The following is a 17,770-nucleotide window of genomic DNA, read 5'->3' as shown; positions in this document are numbered from 1 at the left end:
GTAGCTTGTTTTTGCTGTTGCTCACTCCCTGCAGCCCAGCAATGGGTGCATCCCCTCAGCACAGCTGGAGGTCAGAGTTGGGCCACAGACTTGGCTACCTCTCTCAGGAGTGTGAATCTAGGTCCTGCCCACACACACCCCTTGAACCCCATTGATGTGGCCACCCTCTATTCTTGACCACGATTCAAGGATAGCAGTCCTAACACTGGCTGGGCCAGGCTCATCTGACCTTACAAGAAGTAGGGGGTAGGAGGATGTGAGGAGCGAGCAGTGCTCCGAATCAGCTCTGAGACTCTGTAGGGACACAAGGTGGGCAGGTGAGGCTCTGCTCAGAGTCCTCAAAAGAGAATGAAGCTGTATTTGAAGGGGGCAAACTAGGTTGCCAGAAAAGTGGGAGTTGTGTTCTGTCTAATGGAAGAAAATCCCTGAGGGTATCTCTGACTTGGGGCCTGGAGGGGCCAGGCTGTGACACAGCCTCACGGGGCAGGTTCACTGTGTCCATGGAATCCTTGGTTTCAGGGTTGGTGAAAAACTAGAACAGGTCATGAGAAATTGAAAAGGCTTTTTCTCCCGGTGAGATGGATGGGGAAGGGAGAAGTAGAGACACATTTATTCTTCATTTATTCCTCCATGTCCTGGACTGGTTTATTCTCTCTCTCTGTCCTGCAGATATGACTTAGCTATTAAAGACCTAAAAGAGGCCTTGACTCAGCTTCGAGGGAACCAGCTGATAGACTACAAGATCCTGGGGCTGCAGTTCAAGCTGTTTGCTTGTGAGGTAAGAGACAGGGCCAGCCCAGGCAGGAACGGACTGTGGCTGGACAAGCAGCAGACAGTTAAGATGCACAGTAGTTTGGTGACACCTGCAGGGGCTTGTGAAAGTCACTTGCCTCTTGTGCCTTGAGGTCAGATTTTCCCTTAAGAGAAGATTCAGATGGGCTGATAATATAACTCAGTGGTAGACTGCTTGGCTAGGTTTCACCTCCAGCTCCACAAGAAAAGAAAAAAGCAAGACTTGAATGACTGCAGTATCATCATAGCGTCATTAGTTGGTGTGAATCTTAACTGGCTCAAAAAGCCATGTAAAATGAGCCCACTGGGCTCTCCTGAGGGAGATGATGCCAATGTGCTCCCTGTGAAAGTATTCGGAATAATTTGCATGTTTCACTTAGCAATTCAAGTCGATCAGCTATTAGTTCGGCATCTTACTGACAGATCCAAAATTACAGGCTCACTCTCCACGTAGCACCTGCTGGAACTTTGCTATCCCCAGGTGGCAGAGCATGCTTTTCAATGTTAATGGTTCTCACCCCAGTACTTAATTGAGACCAAAAGACAGACAGAAAATTTGGCACAAATCTGGCTCCTCTTGTTCAAAGAACAGCTCAATGCTCAAATTTAGGTAAAAGTTTCCATAGAAGGACTCCTTTTCTGTATTACCAAAAAGGAGAGACATGACAAGTTTTGCCTTAGTGGGTTCATGGACTTTCCCCAAACAACCCTCCCCCCCACATCAGCAGCTTTAAAAAACTAAAATCCCTGCAAATGTCATGGATCTTTATTTAGAAGAATTGCTGGAAAAAAATCCCTTTGCTTTAGTTTCTCAGGCATAAGAAGTATTCCCAGGGTTGCTCAGGGCTAAAGATAGAGTCCACAGCTGCCCAGGGCCCCTGGGGACATGGGGTCCCATCCCAGCCCTACAGCAGGCTTGGAACTTACTCCACTTCTCACAGTCTGGGGAGAGGAGGGTTTGCTTTAGGAACTGGCTGGCATTTGACCAGCTTCCAGAGGAGGGTTTCTCAGCCTTGGCGCCACTGATATGTTGGATCCGACAATTCACTGTAGGAGCTGTCCTGTGTGCCGTGGGATCTTTGGCAGCACCCCTGGCCTCTACCCACTAGATGCCAGTAGCACCTCACCCCTGGTCGTGATGACCAAAAATGCCTCCACTGAGAACCACTAATACAGATTTAAGGGTTGGGAGACCAAGTGGGTCTAGAAAAAGATCATGCCACAGTGGCATCAAAGCAGGCCTTGAGGAGAGGAACATCCTCTATGTTGCTGGGGTTGAACCAACCTGATGGACAAGAAATAGGGGCTGAGTGGGCTCCTTTGAAAACGGAGCTCCCCCTTTCGGGGTCTAAGGCCCTCCATGCCATGGGGGACCCACAGTCATTTCCCTACTTCTAATTTTGGTCCTCTCTTCTCATCATGGTGAGAAACCGCATCTGACTTCTGAGAAACCACATCTCTTGTTGAGGAGTCTCAAGGTTTTTCTAGTTATCAAGTCATAAAATCTTGTTGTGGGAAAAATTCTCAGGAGAAGGTGACAGAGAACCAATAGGAAGTTTGGAACCACCTTTGAGTTCTTTTTGTACACAGGGCTGAGATAGCAGCCAAGCATGTACAGATGCTCCTCTGCTTATGACTACAGGTTGTCTAGATAAACCCATTTTAAATTAGAAATACCCTAAATTAGGCTGGGTGTGATGGTGCATGCCTATAATCCCAGCATTCAGGAGGATCACTGTGAGTTCAAGGCCAGCCTGGGCTACATAGTGAGTTCAAGGCCAGCCTGAGCTACATAATGAAACCATGTCTTAAAAAAAAAATCCTAAATTGAAAATGTATTTAATGCACCTGACTGAACACAGCTACCTGCTGTAAAGTACAGTACGGCTGTAAAGTGCCAGTTATCCACCTTTGTGATCACGTGGCTGAATGGGAGCTGTGGCTCAATGCCACTGCCCATACTGCAAGAGAACATCATAGTGCATATTGCTAGCCTGGGAAAAGGTCAAAACTCAAAATTTGAAGTACCGTTTTTGTAGAGTGCATATCACTTTTGCACCGTTGTAGAGTCAAAAATTCCTAAATAGAGCTGGGTATAGTGGCGCGTGCCTGTAATCCTAGCTACTTGGGAAACTGAGGCAGGAGGATTGCCAGTTTGAGAGAAGCCTAGGCAGGTTAGTGAGGCCCTTCCTCAAATCAAAAAATGAAAAGGGCTGGCGGTGTAACTTAGTCGTAGACTGCTTTCATAGGATGCATGAGGCTGAGAGTTCAGTCTCCTCACCCAGTCCTGAATCAGGCCATCGTGAGCCATCTGTATGCAGCAGGCATCAGTTCAGGGACGCTCAACAATGGGCCTGGAAGGGAGCCTAGGTCATCACTGTTGGGCTTGGTCTTGGCCCCCATCACCTAGCACCAGGCGTTGACTCCATGGAAACACCAATTCTGCCACCCATCCATCCCTGGCAAGTTAGCATCTCCTGGCAGGAGACCTCAGCTCTTTCCACATAAACTCCTCCCTAGGGCTGCCTGAGTCTTGGCATGCCACGGCCACCGGCTTCCCACAGAGCAGAGAACCAAGAGAAGGTAAGATGGAGTGTCAAGTCTTTTATAGCCTAGTCTTAAAAATCACACCCCTTCATTTCCATAATATCCTTATCTTTTCTAATTTTTTAGTCAAGTAGGTGTTTAAAAATCTGGCTAATGCATCTAAAAGATTATTTGATTCTATGTGTAAGTTGTGAAGCATGATAATAAAACAAATACTCATAACCCCACACCCCATTTAAAGACCTGCAAAATATGAAAATGACTGAGTTTTCCATTCCCTCCTACCCCAGGAAAAGTCCTCCATGGGCTCCATGCTAACTCTCTGTCTGCTCTGCTGAATTTTTCCCATGCAGTTTCCTCACACACATTGCTATGTTACAGTCTGCTTAACCTAGGTGACCCAAGCCAGATCCGGCAGGTGCCACTGCAGGACAATGCATCTGGAGCCCTCTACAGACCTTGCATCTTTCCAAAGGTTTGGCCCAGCCTCGGGCAGTAGCTGGGCTGGCAGGACACACACTTAATTTTATTCTCAATTCTTCCTCTTCAAGGGGACTTGAACAAGTCACTCTTCTCCACACTAAAATAACACAGCAGTTTTGGTCCCCTTGTTGAGTTCACACCTTAACCCATGCTTGTGCTTGACATAACTCAGTAGAAAGACGAATCTTCTGATATTCAACATAGTACCAGGAGAGCTGGGGAAGGCAAAGATGTCATCAGGCCACATTCCCTGGGTGTACATGTAAGCCCTTCCCTGGTACTTTGTTTCAGAGCAGCCTCGAGTTTTATGCTGTGGCCTCTGCCTTTGTAGGTGTTGTATAACATTGCTTTCATGTATGCCAAGAAGGAGGAATGGAAAAAGGCTGAAGAACAGCTAGCTTTGGCAACAAGCATGAAGTCTGAGCCCAGGCATTCCAAGATTGACAAGGCCATGGAAAGTGTGTGGGTGAGTGTGGCGGTGATGCAGGTGGCAAGAAGACTTGCTTAGGTGCTTACTGGTTTCAGAGGACACCACTAACGGGGCTTTGCTTTTTGGAGAGTTCTGGGAAACATTGCTCTTTCAGCATCCATCCATTTAAGACCTGTACTGAGTAGCCAAGCCTGAAAGCTCGTACACGTCTTGTACTAGGGCTCTGTGGAAGCCCCGCACCCATGGGAAGCAGGGTGTTGGGTATTGAGGAGTGTTGTGCAGCCCCCATGCACTGTGAGGACAGAGGCTGTGTTTGTTCGTCTCTTTCCTAAAGCCTAGCACGGTGCCAGGCACATAGTAGCCTCAGCAACAATGTACTGATTATATGGGTAAATGGTGAAAATTACCAAGGAGTGTATTGGGGAATGAAACTAGTTTTAAATAAGAGTTTTAAAGCAGCAGGGAGGAGAGGGCTCAGCTCAATCTTCATATGGCTGCCCATATCAGCAATGCCAGTCCCAGGAGAGCACTATCATGACTCTTGCTTGGGTCCTGGCTGCCTTGAGGGACAGTACTATACCAGGACACTGCACAGACAGGGAGAGGGGTGTTGTCCCCTAGGAAAAGAGGCTGTGGGGCAAATAATGCTGGCAGATGTCCCCATGGCCTTGCAACACAAGGTGGTATTGAAACCAGCTGTTCCCACCTGGCAGAGAATAATAACAAGGTGCTTTCGTGAGGTTATTTCACTGAATCCTTATGTCATTTGATGAGGAAAGCTGCACAGGTATCATCACCTCTGTTTTCAGATTAGGAAATATAATCACAAGCAGCATAAAGATGTTTGGGTGGTCACATATTCAGTGGTCCCGGTGCAGTACTAACGGCACCCCATGTGCCGTTGTTTGTACGATGATGAAATCAAGAGACAAGGCAACTCTCAGAGCGAGCTGTGAGTATTAAGCAGCATGTGACCATCTGTTGCTTTCTGTGCTACAGAAACAGAAGCTGTATGAGCCGGTGGTGATCCCTGCGGGGAGGCTGTTTCGACCGAATGAGAGACAAGTGGCCCAACTGGCCAAGAAGGATTACCTAGGCAAGGCCACGGTAGGTGGGAGTTCTCATGCACCCCGGAGGCTCCTCTGCCCAGGCCACGTGGGACCAGGGGGTAGGGATGCTTGAGAAAAGCTGTCTTCACTGTGGCTCACAGTGACAAGGTCTGGCTAAAGGACAGGTAAATGCTTCTGGCTTCTTTTCTCCAGGCTGCTCTCTTCTCTCTGCTGGCCTGTGGTTACTCTCAGGATGCTGAGCCTTGGAGCTGAGCCAGGGGGAAGAGGGTTCGGCTGTGAGGAGAGACCAGGTTAGGGGAGAGGACCCTCAAGGCATGCGCTGGGCTCACCTGAGAAGCAGTTCGCTTCTCACAGCTACGAGGACTCTCTCCCCCTTCCACGGCCCTGTGACCAGACTCCTTCATATACTGGACTGCTTTGAATCCAGGCCTTCATCCTTTCAGACAGGGTCCAAGTTGAGTCAGCAGTCCCACTCCAAAACGGCATTTGACTTTGACACATATTTAGGACTAAAGATGTCCATATGTCCATCAGTGGATGAATAGATAAACAAAATGTGATATGATCATACAATGGAGAATTACTCAGCCAAAAAAAGGAATGAAGCGCTGATACATGCAGCAACAAGGATGAACCTTGAAAACTTTATGCTGTGTGTAAGAAGCCAGACACAAAAGGCCACATGTTGTACAATTCCTTTTGCTATATAAAATATTTAAACAGGTAAATTCACAGAAACAGAAAGCAAACTGGTGGTTTCCAGGCTTTGGGGAAAGAGGACTGTGAGTTAATTGCTTAATGGTATAGAATTTTCTTTTGGGGTGATGAAAATGTTTTGAAACTAGATAGACATGCTGACAGCATAGCATTATGGCTGTACTAACTTGGTTACTTAAAAATGGTTAACTTGATGTTATATGAATTTCATTTTAATAAAAAAATTTTCTTTTTAAAGGGAGAAAGAGTGAGCTGGGTTATTGGAGGTGAGGTGAGAGCTAGTTTCTTTGGTTGCTGAAACTTCTAGTATAGAAGATGAGTAATCTAATCCTCAGCCACCATCCACTTCTGGTACTGGCACAAGTGAACATGGATCTGCGAGTGAGAAAGGAGGAAATCTTAGAAGACAGGAAAACAGGGCCGCAGAGCCCTCACACCCGGCTGTCCTCATTTCAGGTTGTGGCGTCTGTGGTGGATCAAGACAGCTTCTCTGGGTTCGCTCCCCTGCAGCCGCAAGTGAGTGGTCCTGCCCTGCTTCACAGAACTAGTCTCCAGAGATATCAGGAAAACAGCTCCTGGGGAGAACTGTGCTGAGCTGCTCCTGTAAGGGCTCCTTGGCAGCTGCTCTGTGCTGCTGGGGGAACTGCCTGCCCGTTCAGTCCCAGTGTCCAGGGCCAGTCGGGAATATGATTATGTTAGCTAATCTCACGTCCTCTTCTTTCTCTAAATTCCAGTGGATCTTTTGTCTTGTGAAGCCTTGATCATTCCCTCAGAAAACTGAAATGCAAGCTGTAGAAACACCCCTCCCAGTACTAAGGATTGATTTTGGCTGGGGCGGGGGGGGGGGGGCTTTGCACTGAGCTACATCCCCGGCCCCACCTCCCCCATTTTGAGACAGTGTCTTACAGGTTCCTAAATTGAGCAGGCTGGGCTAAAACTTGTGATCCTCCTGCCTCTGGCTCCCAAAGTTCTGGATTGTAGCCATGCCCCACCAAGGCTGGGTTATGGAAGGCTTTTTAACAAGCCTGGGGCTCGAGGACTTGGGCTTTCCCCATCCCATTCATTTGCCTCTGTGCCGGGGATTTTCTTGGCAACACATGCAGGGTGCCAGAGGGACTCATTTTTCAGCCCTAAATGGGCTTGGAGAGATGGTCCCAGATGAGCAGAGCGGTAGTGAATCTAAAAGCGAAGACAGAGCTTCCTTGTGACTAGAGGGTAACATATGAGCCCTATTGCAAAGAAGCCATGATGGGCAAGAGCATTGGCTGGTATAGCAGACGAAGGTGTCCTGAGCATGCACACCTACCCTGCAGTCTGCACACTCCCTAGGCACTGTATGACAGCGCAGCACTGATCACCTCACTGGGTCAGGACGATCATTGCTGGACCAGAGTGTGATCAATGCTGGGGCTCTGGGAGGGGACAGAGGGCCAGTGTCCAGATTCCTTCACCTGTTTCTTCATAATACAGTTGAAGAAAACCCAAGTGCCTTGGGTTTCAGTTCAGCCAAAGGACCACAAGAGGGAAAAGAAGCCCAGGTAACAGGACTCCAAGATATTCAGTGTAGAAATGGAATATACATTGGAAGAAGATTCTTGCCTGGCCAGTGGGTCCTGAGTTGATTTTAAAGACCCAGAAGTGTCACGTGATACAGCAGACATTAATTATAGAACTGAGCTTTCGGAGACTGTCCTGGGAAAGGGACAGAGCTCAAGGTCAGAAGCACTCCCTGACATCACATTGCTCTGTGACAGCTAACCTTCTCCAGAAGCCAGCTCTGGCTCAAGCTGAAGTGCTGTGCTGGTGAAATCACTGCCTGGGGAGCTGGTGGGAGGTGTTATTTTCCAAGGTTTAGTCAGGATGCACTGTGCCTTCTCCCTAGGCAGTGTTCCCATCAGCCAGAAATGCAGTCTTTGATTTTCTGGACTGGAAAAATGCTCACATTACCATTAACAGTCTGTTCTCTCTCTCCCACTTCTTCCCTCATTGTCCTCCCTTCTTCATTTCTCCTGAATGTTCCATAGACAGCTGAGCCTCCAACCAGACCCAAAACCCCAGAGATCTTCAGGTAAGTTAGATTCAGGTCCATATGCAGAGTATCCAACTCTAAGCTGGAGTTGATGGCAATAAGAGGGTGAAGAAGAAGAAGCTGGGTCAAGCCTAAATCTGTGGACTTTTCTAGGATGTGAGGCTCCTTTTGCAAGGTTACAACAGAATGATACAGTGGGGATGCGAGTCTTGGCTCTCGAGGAGCTGACCATCAGGCCCTGGCCGTAGGCTACATGGTATCCCACATCAATGTGCACAGCAACCTATGTGGTGAGGGCCTGTTGAAGTGCAGCAGTTTGCGTGGGGCAAGGTCCAAGGTCAGAGGTTAGTTTTGTGCTGGCGTCAGGGCCCCTCAGAAAAGAGGGAAGCCAGAGCTCTCTGGACAGAAAATTACAGTGGTGTCCCCTTTCCTGTGTGGGTGTTTCCCACTCTATTGACACATGCTTTCTGAAGCAGTAAGAGGAAGGACTCAAGAAAAGGAAGTCATTCTTCTGTAAGATGAAAAGCAGAGTAACACAACCTACAGTTTTCTTAAGAATTCCCTTAGTTCCTCTACCAATAAAAGAGGTTAGAAAAAGTAAAAAGTGACTACAGAAGTAAGGGGGCTAGGTGAGCTCATTTCTACACTCGCTGGGGCTGGAGGAGTCTGTGTTCCTTACATAAACAGACAGGATGTTCGGAGACAAAAGAAAGGGATGAGTATAGTGTGAACAGAGGGAGCCTGCAAACCATACAGGGGCAGCCTCGAAGCTAGCCCCACTCACACATCCCACCAGGGTTCGAAGCAGCAGCCCTGGAGTGGGGAGGAGTGAAGTGGGTCTTGAGGAATCAGTAAGGGGAAATGACTCTGCCCAGCACACAGCGAGACTGCTTGGGGAGCCCTCTGTACACAACCCTCACACTGCTCACAGCTCACCTCTTGCTCTTCAACTCCTTCCCTTACTGGCCCGAGACTGGGCTAGGTGACTTCTCCCACCTCTTCCCCATTCTTCTCTCTCACTCAGCTTCCACCTGTGCCATTCCCTTCGCCATACTCCCCTGACCCACCCAGACCACATGTGGGACTCTGCCAAGTTTACCCAGCTAGGAACTTCCACCCTAGAAGGGTGGAATCCACCCTAGGGGTTATAGACTTCATTATCCTGTTTTGTTTTGTTTGGTTTTTTTGGTACTGGGATCAAACTCAGGACCTTGTGCCTTCAAGGCAGGCGCTGAAACCACTGAGCTAAATCCCTGGCCCTAGACTTCATTATCTTGTACTGCTTTGATGTTTGCTTGTTTTTTATCTTTGTCCCACAGCATATACAGTTGTTCCCCCTTTATCTACAGGTTTGCTTTCTGAGGCTTCAGTTACTCGTAGTCTACCATAGTCCAAAAATATTAAATGGAAAATTCCAGAAATAAAGCATAAATTTTAAATTGCTCCGTTTTGAGTAGCATGAAATCTCACACTTCCTGTTCCCTCCCACCAGAGACATGAATCATTCATTTGTCCAGCGCTCTAGGCTCTCTGTGTTACCTGCCCATTAGGCACTTAGTAGCCATCCGTCTATGCAATCAAGATGGTCTGTTGTGATATCACAATGGTTCTGTTCGAGTAATCCTTATTTAAACTCTCCAAAGTGTAAGAGTTTTGCTAAAGAGAGCTGTAAAAAATTTCCTTTATGTGAAAAGGTGAAAGTTCTCAACTTAATAAGGAAAGGAAAAAAATCATATTCTAAGGTTGCTAAGACCTAAGAAAGGATTTTCTACTCATGAAATTTTGAAGACAAAAGAAATTTGTCCTGGTTTTGCTGTCACACTTCAAACTAAAAGCTACAGCCACAGTGTGTGGTAGTGTTTAGTTCAGATGGGGAAAGCATTATATTTGTGTGTGGAGGTATCAGAAAAAAATAGTGTATTCAATGTTCAGTACTATGTGTGGTTTCAGGCATCCCCTGGGGGCCTTAGATCCTAACGCCCGTGGAGAACGAGGGATGGAGTCTCCTGTGTTTATGAAGCATCCTCAATGCAGTTTCTTGCCAGCCCCCTTTAGGAGGCCAGGCAGGTCACACGGGCAGTTAGATGTGGATCTGGAGTGAATCTAGAGCCAATTCTGTCTCATTATGCTTGTCCCACCAGAGAGAGGATATGGTCCAGGCTAAACAATGGGCTGGATCTTCTGTCTCCCCTTCTGCAGGGCTCTGGAAGGGGAAGCTCACCGAGTGCTCTTTGGGTTTGTTCCTGAGACACCAGAGGAGCTCCAGGTCATGCCAGGAAACATCGTCTTTGTCTTGAAGAAGGGCAATGATAACTGGGCCACAGTCATGTTCAATGGGCAGGTAGGTGTTCAGAGGTTTGGGGAGATCCTAAGGGTTTGGGATCATGGCACGAAATGGCAGAGCTTCCTGTGAAGCAGTACCTGCTACTTATTTGCAGACCAGCCAAGTTCTTTGGTCTGTCTCGGTCTCTCCCCTGTGGCTCTGGGCATGGTAGGGATACTGATGAGCATAACTTTGTTTTCCCCTTTCTGATTCTGTGATGTTGAACTGCAGAAGGGGCTTGTTCCCTGCAACTACCTTGAACCAGTTGAGCTACGGATTCATCCTCAGCAGCAGCCCCAGGTAACAAAGTGCCTGACCTGTTTCCTCCCACCTTTGGCAGATCTTTCTTTGGAGGGAAGAAAAGTAGTGTGGAAGAGGTTCTATCACTGTCACTGAAGAAAGACTTGTTGGTCCTGGGCCAGTTGAGTTGGCACCAGCTGCCCAGAGCTGAACCTGGGGACAAGGGAGAAGGCCCAGATGTGCTGAGTGGAGGATCCATGAGGCCCACCGAGCTCTGACTCCTCCTGGTCAGGGTGGTTTGGGAATCAAAGCTTAACCATATTATGAGAGTTAGGTCTTCCCATGTGTACTCTTCACCAGGAAGAACAGCCAATGTATTGGTGCAATGCCATTGAAAACAAGATCTATCTTAGTGTTGAATCAGAATGAGCCTTGCCAGCCACTGATTCTGAAGCTGTCAGCACCTCCTCCAGCCCCTCAAAGAGCCTACCCTTCTGCCGAGCCTAGAGAGTGCTCTTTGCTGGATCTGAACAGACTTATAAGTGATCTGATGGCAACAGAGCCTATCTTCTCATTCTATGGGATCAGCACCTCCTGCTGCTTTGAAGTTTCTAAATGCCATGCAAATAAGAAGGGGAATTATTCCTTTCTCAGTGGCCTCTCCGGCTGAGACAAGAGTGTAGTGTTCTACACTCCAGCGTAGTGTAGTGTAGTGTCCTGACTCCAGTGTATTTCCAAGGGAAGATAAGGTGGCAAGGGGCTGCTGTTAGGTGACCGTTAAGATCTTTATTTCTATTGTGACTTTTGTTTTCATCAGGCCAAATTTCCTCCCCTTTAAATCAACATTTTTCTTAGCCTTCCTCAAATGTCATGACCGCCCTGTGAACTTTGTCTGAATAAAGAAAGTATCTGACTCTCTTCCTGTCACTTCTAGGAGGAAACCTCCCTGGAATCTGACATCCCACCTCCTCCCAGTTCCAATGCCCCAGGGAGACCCCAGCTGTCACCAGGTTAGTGGCCCTGGAGCAACATCTGGAGCAGACCTGGTTTCAGGAGTACTCCAGGCTGCTTTCTGACAGTGGCTCTCCCAGCTTTCCAGGAAATTCTGTTTCTTTTCCCAACATGCCCCTCAGTGTATTACCAACAACTCTCTTTCTATACACTACCTACCTATCTCAGACATGAAGTTGAAGTCCTTTCTCCCTGCCTGCTCCAAAACACTCATGGGGCATGGTTGAACAAGCTTTCTGAGAGACAGTGAGTATCACCTCTCAAACAGTCACCATAACCCTTATTTGTTAAGTACTGAAACCATGTTATAGAAGAGAGGTGGCAGTACTTCCATGTTTTTACCCCAGAGGGGCATGGAATGGCTCTTTTCAAATGTCTGAGGGCTGTATCTGGAAAAGAAACCATGCAGAGCCCTGGGAGGGTGTAGTGTGAGCAAGAACCAATGGGAGATGCGAAAGTGAGATTTTTCTCCCTGTAAGGATCTTACCTGGTGTGGAGAGGGCTATCTGGGGAAGTAATGGGCTTTCTGTCACTAGTGTGATTTAAGCAGATTCTGCCAGAGATGTGTATCCAATCTTTTGGTCATCAGAATCACTAGCCATGCCCCTCCCTGCATTTTTATTTTGAAAAATTGCGAACCTATAGAAAACTTGAAAATAGTATACAATAAACATCAGAATGCCTTTTACCCAAATTAACCAATGTTTACAACTTGTACTATGTACATGTCCTGCTGTCCTACGTGTAATTTTATTTTAACCTTGAGCCATTTGACAGTTAAGTTGCAGACACATGACACAATCCACACTTGAGCACGCCTCTCCTAGGAACAGTCCTTTGTGTAACCACAATACAGCTGTCACATCTAGGACATTTAACATTAATATTGTAAAATGTATATTCATACCCCTCCCATTCTTGGTAGCTTTGTTGTTCTTATTTTTTCTGTCTAGGAGCTCATCAAAGGTCACATATTACCCGAGGAAGATTTTAGGAATAGAGATTGCTGGGCCTTTGATTCTGACTTCTTTGTGTGCAGGGAGGGATAGGGCTTGGGAATTTGTATTTTTAGCAAAAAATTCTTAGGTTATTCTAATGATCAGCAGAGTTTGAGATAAGTGGTTGTTTTTAAAATCCATGGACCCCTATAGTAAATATATTTATGCTTCTGTCACATAAGTTATATGCATACTACTATCTTAATAAATTATACACAGTAGAAGATATACACAAAATAAAAGGTAAAAAATAAGTGATTCTAATATTTCTTCCAGTGGCCTGTGGCTCATCTCACATTCCCTGCCTTTCACTTCTTTGGATTATACAGGTTTAACTGATCCCAGGGACCTGGCTAACCCCCCGGGTTGGTAAGGATGTACTGCTAGTCCTTCAAGTATTATCTACTGGTGCCCTAGAAGCAAAGATTGGCTTTATTCATGACCTTCATATTTCCCCAGAGTGAGATGCTCCCTGAAATTCACTAAGGTTAAGAACCACCCCAGAGATTAGAGGCTAAAAAGCTGGATCCTATGCTCTAAGAGGTTCCACTTTATGCATGGCAGGGGCTGGCCAAGACTGTTCATTCACCACTTCCTTTTCTTTTACTCCCTACTTTTTCCATTTAGGTCAGAAACAAAAAGAAGAGCCCAAGGTAAATTTTTCCTTTACTTTTTCAAGTGGGAGAAGATGGAAGAGTCTGAGCTGTCACATGGCATGGCTGTCAGGATTAGAGTCCCATGGGAAGGGCTGAACCAGTTCCACCTTACACAGTCTGTGGACTGCCATTCCCCTCACTTTCCCACGTCATGTACACATCTCCCCTTAGCCCATAACTTGTCAACTCTTGCCCAGTAGAGTATTTGTTCAAGTGGGAGTTGGGCTGGAGGTTTTCTGAAGGCCTTTCAGGGTAAATGTGGAGCCAGTCACTTCTTGGCCTCTCTCCTGCGACACAGGGTACTCTTATGGCAACACAAGCGTTGGTCATCCAAGATGCTGCTGAAAACCTCACTTAGGAATTTCCTTTGCTTCTATCTCTCTCAGGAAATACAGCTCAGGATCCCCAGGCTCTACACACTCAAGGTGCACTACAAGTACACAGTGGTCATGGAGACTCAGCCTGGGCTCCCTTACACCCATGTCTGGCACATGGTGTCCAAAAAACTGGAGCTCCTGCCGGAACATACTAAGCTGAGGTGAGCTCCTTGCAGGCCGCACTCAGGGGCACAGCTACAGATCTTGTGCTGGCCCAGAAGACTAACCGGATGATTTTTGTGCTTATGGTCTCTAACTTGGTCCTTGCTCATTAACCCCATTCAGTTATCTGCCTCGGGACAGCAATGAGCTGGTGACCCTTTCAGAAGAAAGCATGCAGGATGCCTGGAGCCAAGTGAAAAACTACTGCCTGACTCTTTGGTGTGAGAACACAGTGGTGAGTGCAGTGAGCCCAGGGCTGACAAGTGATTCAACATTTATCAAGCACCTCCTGGTGCCGGCACTGTGCGTAGTGTTGGGGACATGGTGGATAACAAGCTGAAGCTCTGCCCTCTTTTCTCTGCATCCTCATCCAAGCTGCAGCTGGGAAAGGTTTCCCATGGATAAGAGTGGGCCCAGCAGGCCCAGGGGCCCACAGGAAGCCTTGAGCCCCCTCCATGGGCTGCCAGGCCTGAATGGGTCAGTATTATGCCCGACACTGTCAAGCAATGGCTAGGATGAAGTCAAAGCTTGAGGTCGAGCTCACTACCATTCTTGACCTTCTTTAGTTCCTATGAAGAACACTTGCAGGTGAAAAATAGTGAGCATTCCTTTCAGAGATGATTCAGGTAACAGCTTCCTCCTAATAGCAAGCAGCTCCTGAGAACTTCTCATGTGCCAGACACCATGCATGTGTTCTATAAACGACTGTTATAATCCCTGGAACTGAGAGGGCAGAGAGGGCAAGCAACTCGACTGAGATGACACAGGCCATTTGGTTCCAGAGCCTGCCTGTATTTATAACCACCTCGCTGTAACTTAAAGAACAATGAACAATGTGAGTCAGGAGCAAAGTGAGATGACAGAAGGGCTAACTACAAGGTAACACTCTTGACTTGTCCCTTCAGCTCCAGGGGAAAATTTTCCATGTCTTTTTGTTGTTAACTCTCTGCACTAACTCTGGCCCCTGAAAACTATGTATCTGCTTTCTGTCAACATTCTTTTGCCTTTTATATAACCTTATATAAGTGCATTATATTGTACAGTCTTTTGGGTTTCTAGAATCCATTTCTTTTAATTGCTAAATAGTATTCCAGTGCATGGATACTTCAATTTATCCATTTACTTGGACATCTGCCTAGAAGGGATTCATCTGCTCTATTTCACTTAAAAACACTTTTTAAAAAATTATTTTTTCCCTTTGAGGAGGTTGGTCAATTTAGTGGCTATACATATATAATGTTTCCCAAATTTCTAAGTCCCTTTGGAACTCATTCAGGCTCAGGGGCCACTGTTGAACACTTTCTATCTCTCTTATCTTGGAGATAGGGAGTCAGGTTCTCACTAACTAGGAAAAAATAATATCTATTATACATCTACGGTAAACAGGAACACAGCGTTAACCAAGTTTAAACATATTATTTTAGAATAGTACTGCTACAGAATGGGTGTTCAATAAACAACAATTATTATTCCCTGCTGTCTCATTTAATTTCTTAGCCTCTTAGGGTGAGGATCTGAAGTTCTGAGGTTACACTGCTATTCGGGGACATACAGCTGGTAAGCAGTAGTTATAGCTAGGGATATAACCCTAGATCTGTTGCCCCCAGGGGGTCACTCCCACCTCACTGTACTGCCCTATAGTAAAGAGGATGCTCCAGGGTTCAACACACAGTATAAGAAACTGGAAATTTTAACACAGCACTTTAGTCTACCACGGTTTCTAATGTTGATTTATTAAATCCCATGATTCAAACCGCCAGAAATTGCATCCTTCTATTTATGGAACAAAAACTGATAACATGTAAGAGGCCTAAGATCATAATGCCTAAAATGTGTAAAATGTTTTTATAGAAGGCAAGCTTATTTCATGGCCTTAGGTAGTATGGCACTGTGCATTGGTTCTCAAGCTTTAGCAAATACAAGAAAATACCTAGAGGTCTTCAAAGAAAGATTGCAGGGCCCCACCCTTAGGAAGGTTTTTTTTAGTAGATCTGGGATAGAGAAATGCAAGAAAATGTGCATTTCTAACAAGGGCCCTAATAGTGATGCTGGGGAAAGCAGGTTAAAACTGGTGCTAAGAAGCCCGAGTTGGACCACTGGTTGTTACTTGTGACTCATAGTTTCTCTACTGGAAAAGAATAATGCCCATTCTACCTTCCTTAGGACTACGATAAGGTTCCAGTAAGGTATTTTAAGACTATGTGTACTTCTTCAGAGTTTTTGATTTCACTCATCCAACCATCCTGTATCCTTAAAATGCCTTAAAATGCTAGGCATCGATCAAAAACTGGTCTTTATGAGTTGATATTTCACTGTTTCCTTTAGTGGGTTCACTGTTCACAGGCCAAGAAATTGGGAAAATTAACAAGCTGTTTATTTTTTCAGGGTGACCAAGGCTTCCTAGAAGAACCCAAGGAAAGTGAAGAATCTGATTTTAACAGCCAGACAAAAGAATATCAGTTTAAAGAAGGGAGCCGAGTGGTAGCACTCTTCAGTTATAAGGCTACCCAACCAGAGGACCTAGAGTTTCTGGAAGGGGATGTAATCCTGGTGCTATCAAAGGGTAAGTGCTCTCACAGAACAGAACTCACACTTAGCAGAAACAAGGTCACAGAAAGAAGGAAAACACCAGTAACCCATAAACCAAACTGGAGCCAGTGGTTTCAATCTCCTTTCCAGCTTTTAGCAAGAGTGGACAAATGCTCACTCATTCCTTGTCTTTTGCTCTACCAAGCAGGCAAGTAATTACCATGCATATGACTGATAACACCTTGGTTATTGAAGAGGGCTGCTTTGAAAACCATAGATTTTCATTCTAAGAGTTGACAAATTGGCTAGAATCATTTTGCTTATGCACCCAACCACAGATCTTTGACTTGGTGCACTTTCCAAAGAGGAAAAAAAAGGAAGGTAAATTTTGTTTTAAAAGCATCCATTCACTGGGCATGGCAGTGCATGCCTGTAGTCCAGGACTGTGGGAAACTGAGGCAGGAGGATTGCAAGTTTGGGCCCAACCAAGGCAATTTAGCAACTCAGTAAGACCCTCTCTCAAAAAACATGGGGGATGGGCCGGGGATTTAGCTCAGTGGTTTCGCCGCCGGCTGCGCAAGCGCAAGGACCCAAGTTCGATCCCCGGTACCAAAAAACAAACAAACAAACAAGAAAAAAACTCAAAAAAACAAACAAGAAAAAAACATGGGGGAAGAGGGAACTGGGGGAGCTATTCACAACTGACCTGTATTTCCGGTAACTTTCTGGATTGTTCTGAGTGAACAGATTAAAAAGTGAAACAGTAAGTGGAGAGTTCGAATTAGTAATTCTTCAACTTCAGTATGCCCGAGTATCACTAGAACTGTTTGCTAAATCAAATTCTGTGGCCGACTTCCCAGAGATTCTGGTTCAGATATAGGATGGGGCTCAAGTTTACACTTCTGACCACTTCCCAGGTGATGCTGGTCTGACTGTACTCTGAGAACCACTGTTCTAATTTATAATTTGATAGTCTTATTTGTTTTCCTGGAACAATAGATTTCCATTACAAAAAGCCTTGCTCATGTGGCAGAAATGCTGTGCATGAGCAATACAAAGTCATGAAAATCTATTAATTATAATAGAAAATCTAACAGATTAAGAAATGAGTATAATATTTTAAAGTTGAAGGGGTACAAAGTATACAAATATGTACAGGGAATTAACTCAAAATGAGGAGAGAAACAAAGCAGAGTGCCTGCAGTGTATTTCTCTCAAGGGAGATTGGAAACTCAATGGGAAGGATTGGGCTAAGACCTCCCAGGGCAATTTTCTGTCAATATCAAAGGATCAGCTAAATTGTCCATTTTTGGGGAGGTGGGGGGTGGGTAGGGGATAAAAATGAGAACACACAAGAAAAAACTCTTGGGATATTTGAGAAGGCACTGTGCTCCTCACTGACACAC

General features: G+C 46.0%; 1 protein-coding gene across 1 annotated transcript in view; it reads left to right on the top strand.

Moving 5' to 3' along the window:
- The window catches only part of Ncf2 (neutrophil cytosolic factor 2), a 28,303-nt gene that overhangs the window by 7,429 nt on the left and 3,104 nt on the right, over positions 1 to 17,770 (top strand). The window contains exons 3-14 of the mRNA XM_004862808.4: positions 670 to 778; positions 4,154 to 4,288; positions 5,252 to 5,359; positions 6,496 to 6,555; positions 8,064 to 8,107; positions 10,268 to 10,409; positions 10,623 to 10,691; positions 11,566 to 11,641; positions 13,268 to 13,293; positions 13,683 to 13,834; positions 13,959 to 14,070; positions 16,221 to 16,398. Of these exons, the coding sequence (XP_004862865.1) occupies positions 670 to 778; positions 4,154 to 4,288; positions 5,252 to 5,359; positions 6,496 to 6,555; positions 8,064 to 8,107; positions 10,268 to 10,409; positions 10,623 to 10,691; positions 11,566 to 11,641; positions 13,268 to 13,293; positions 13,683 to 13,834; positions 13,959 to 14,070; positions 16,221 to 16,398 (1,211 nt within the window). The remainder of the gene's footprint in view (positions 1 to 669; positions 779 to 4,153; positions 4,289 to 5,251; positions 5,360 to 6,495; positions 6,556 to 8,063; positions 8,108 to 10,267; positions 10,410 to 10,622; positions 10,692 to 11,565; positions 11,642 to 13,267; positions 13,294 to 13,682; positions 13,835 to 13,958; positions 14,071 to 16,220; positions 16,399 to 17,770) is intronic.

This window comes from Heterocephalus glaber, unplaced genomic scaffold (assembly GCF_053883595.1).
Source record: "Heterocephalus glaber isolate CG9 unplaced genomic scaffold, H.glaber_assembly_v1.0 deba00001600, whole genome shotgun sequence".
Lineage (NCBI taxonomy): Eukaryota > Metazoa > Chordata > Mammalia > Rodentia > Bathyergidae > Heterocephalus > Heterocephalus glaber.
Note: the sequence above shows the minus strand (reverse complement) of the source record. Positions and strands in the feature narration are given on the sequence as shown.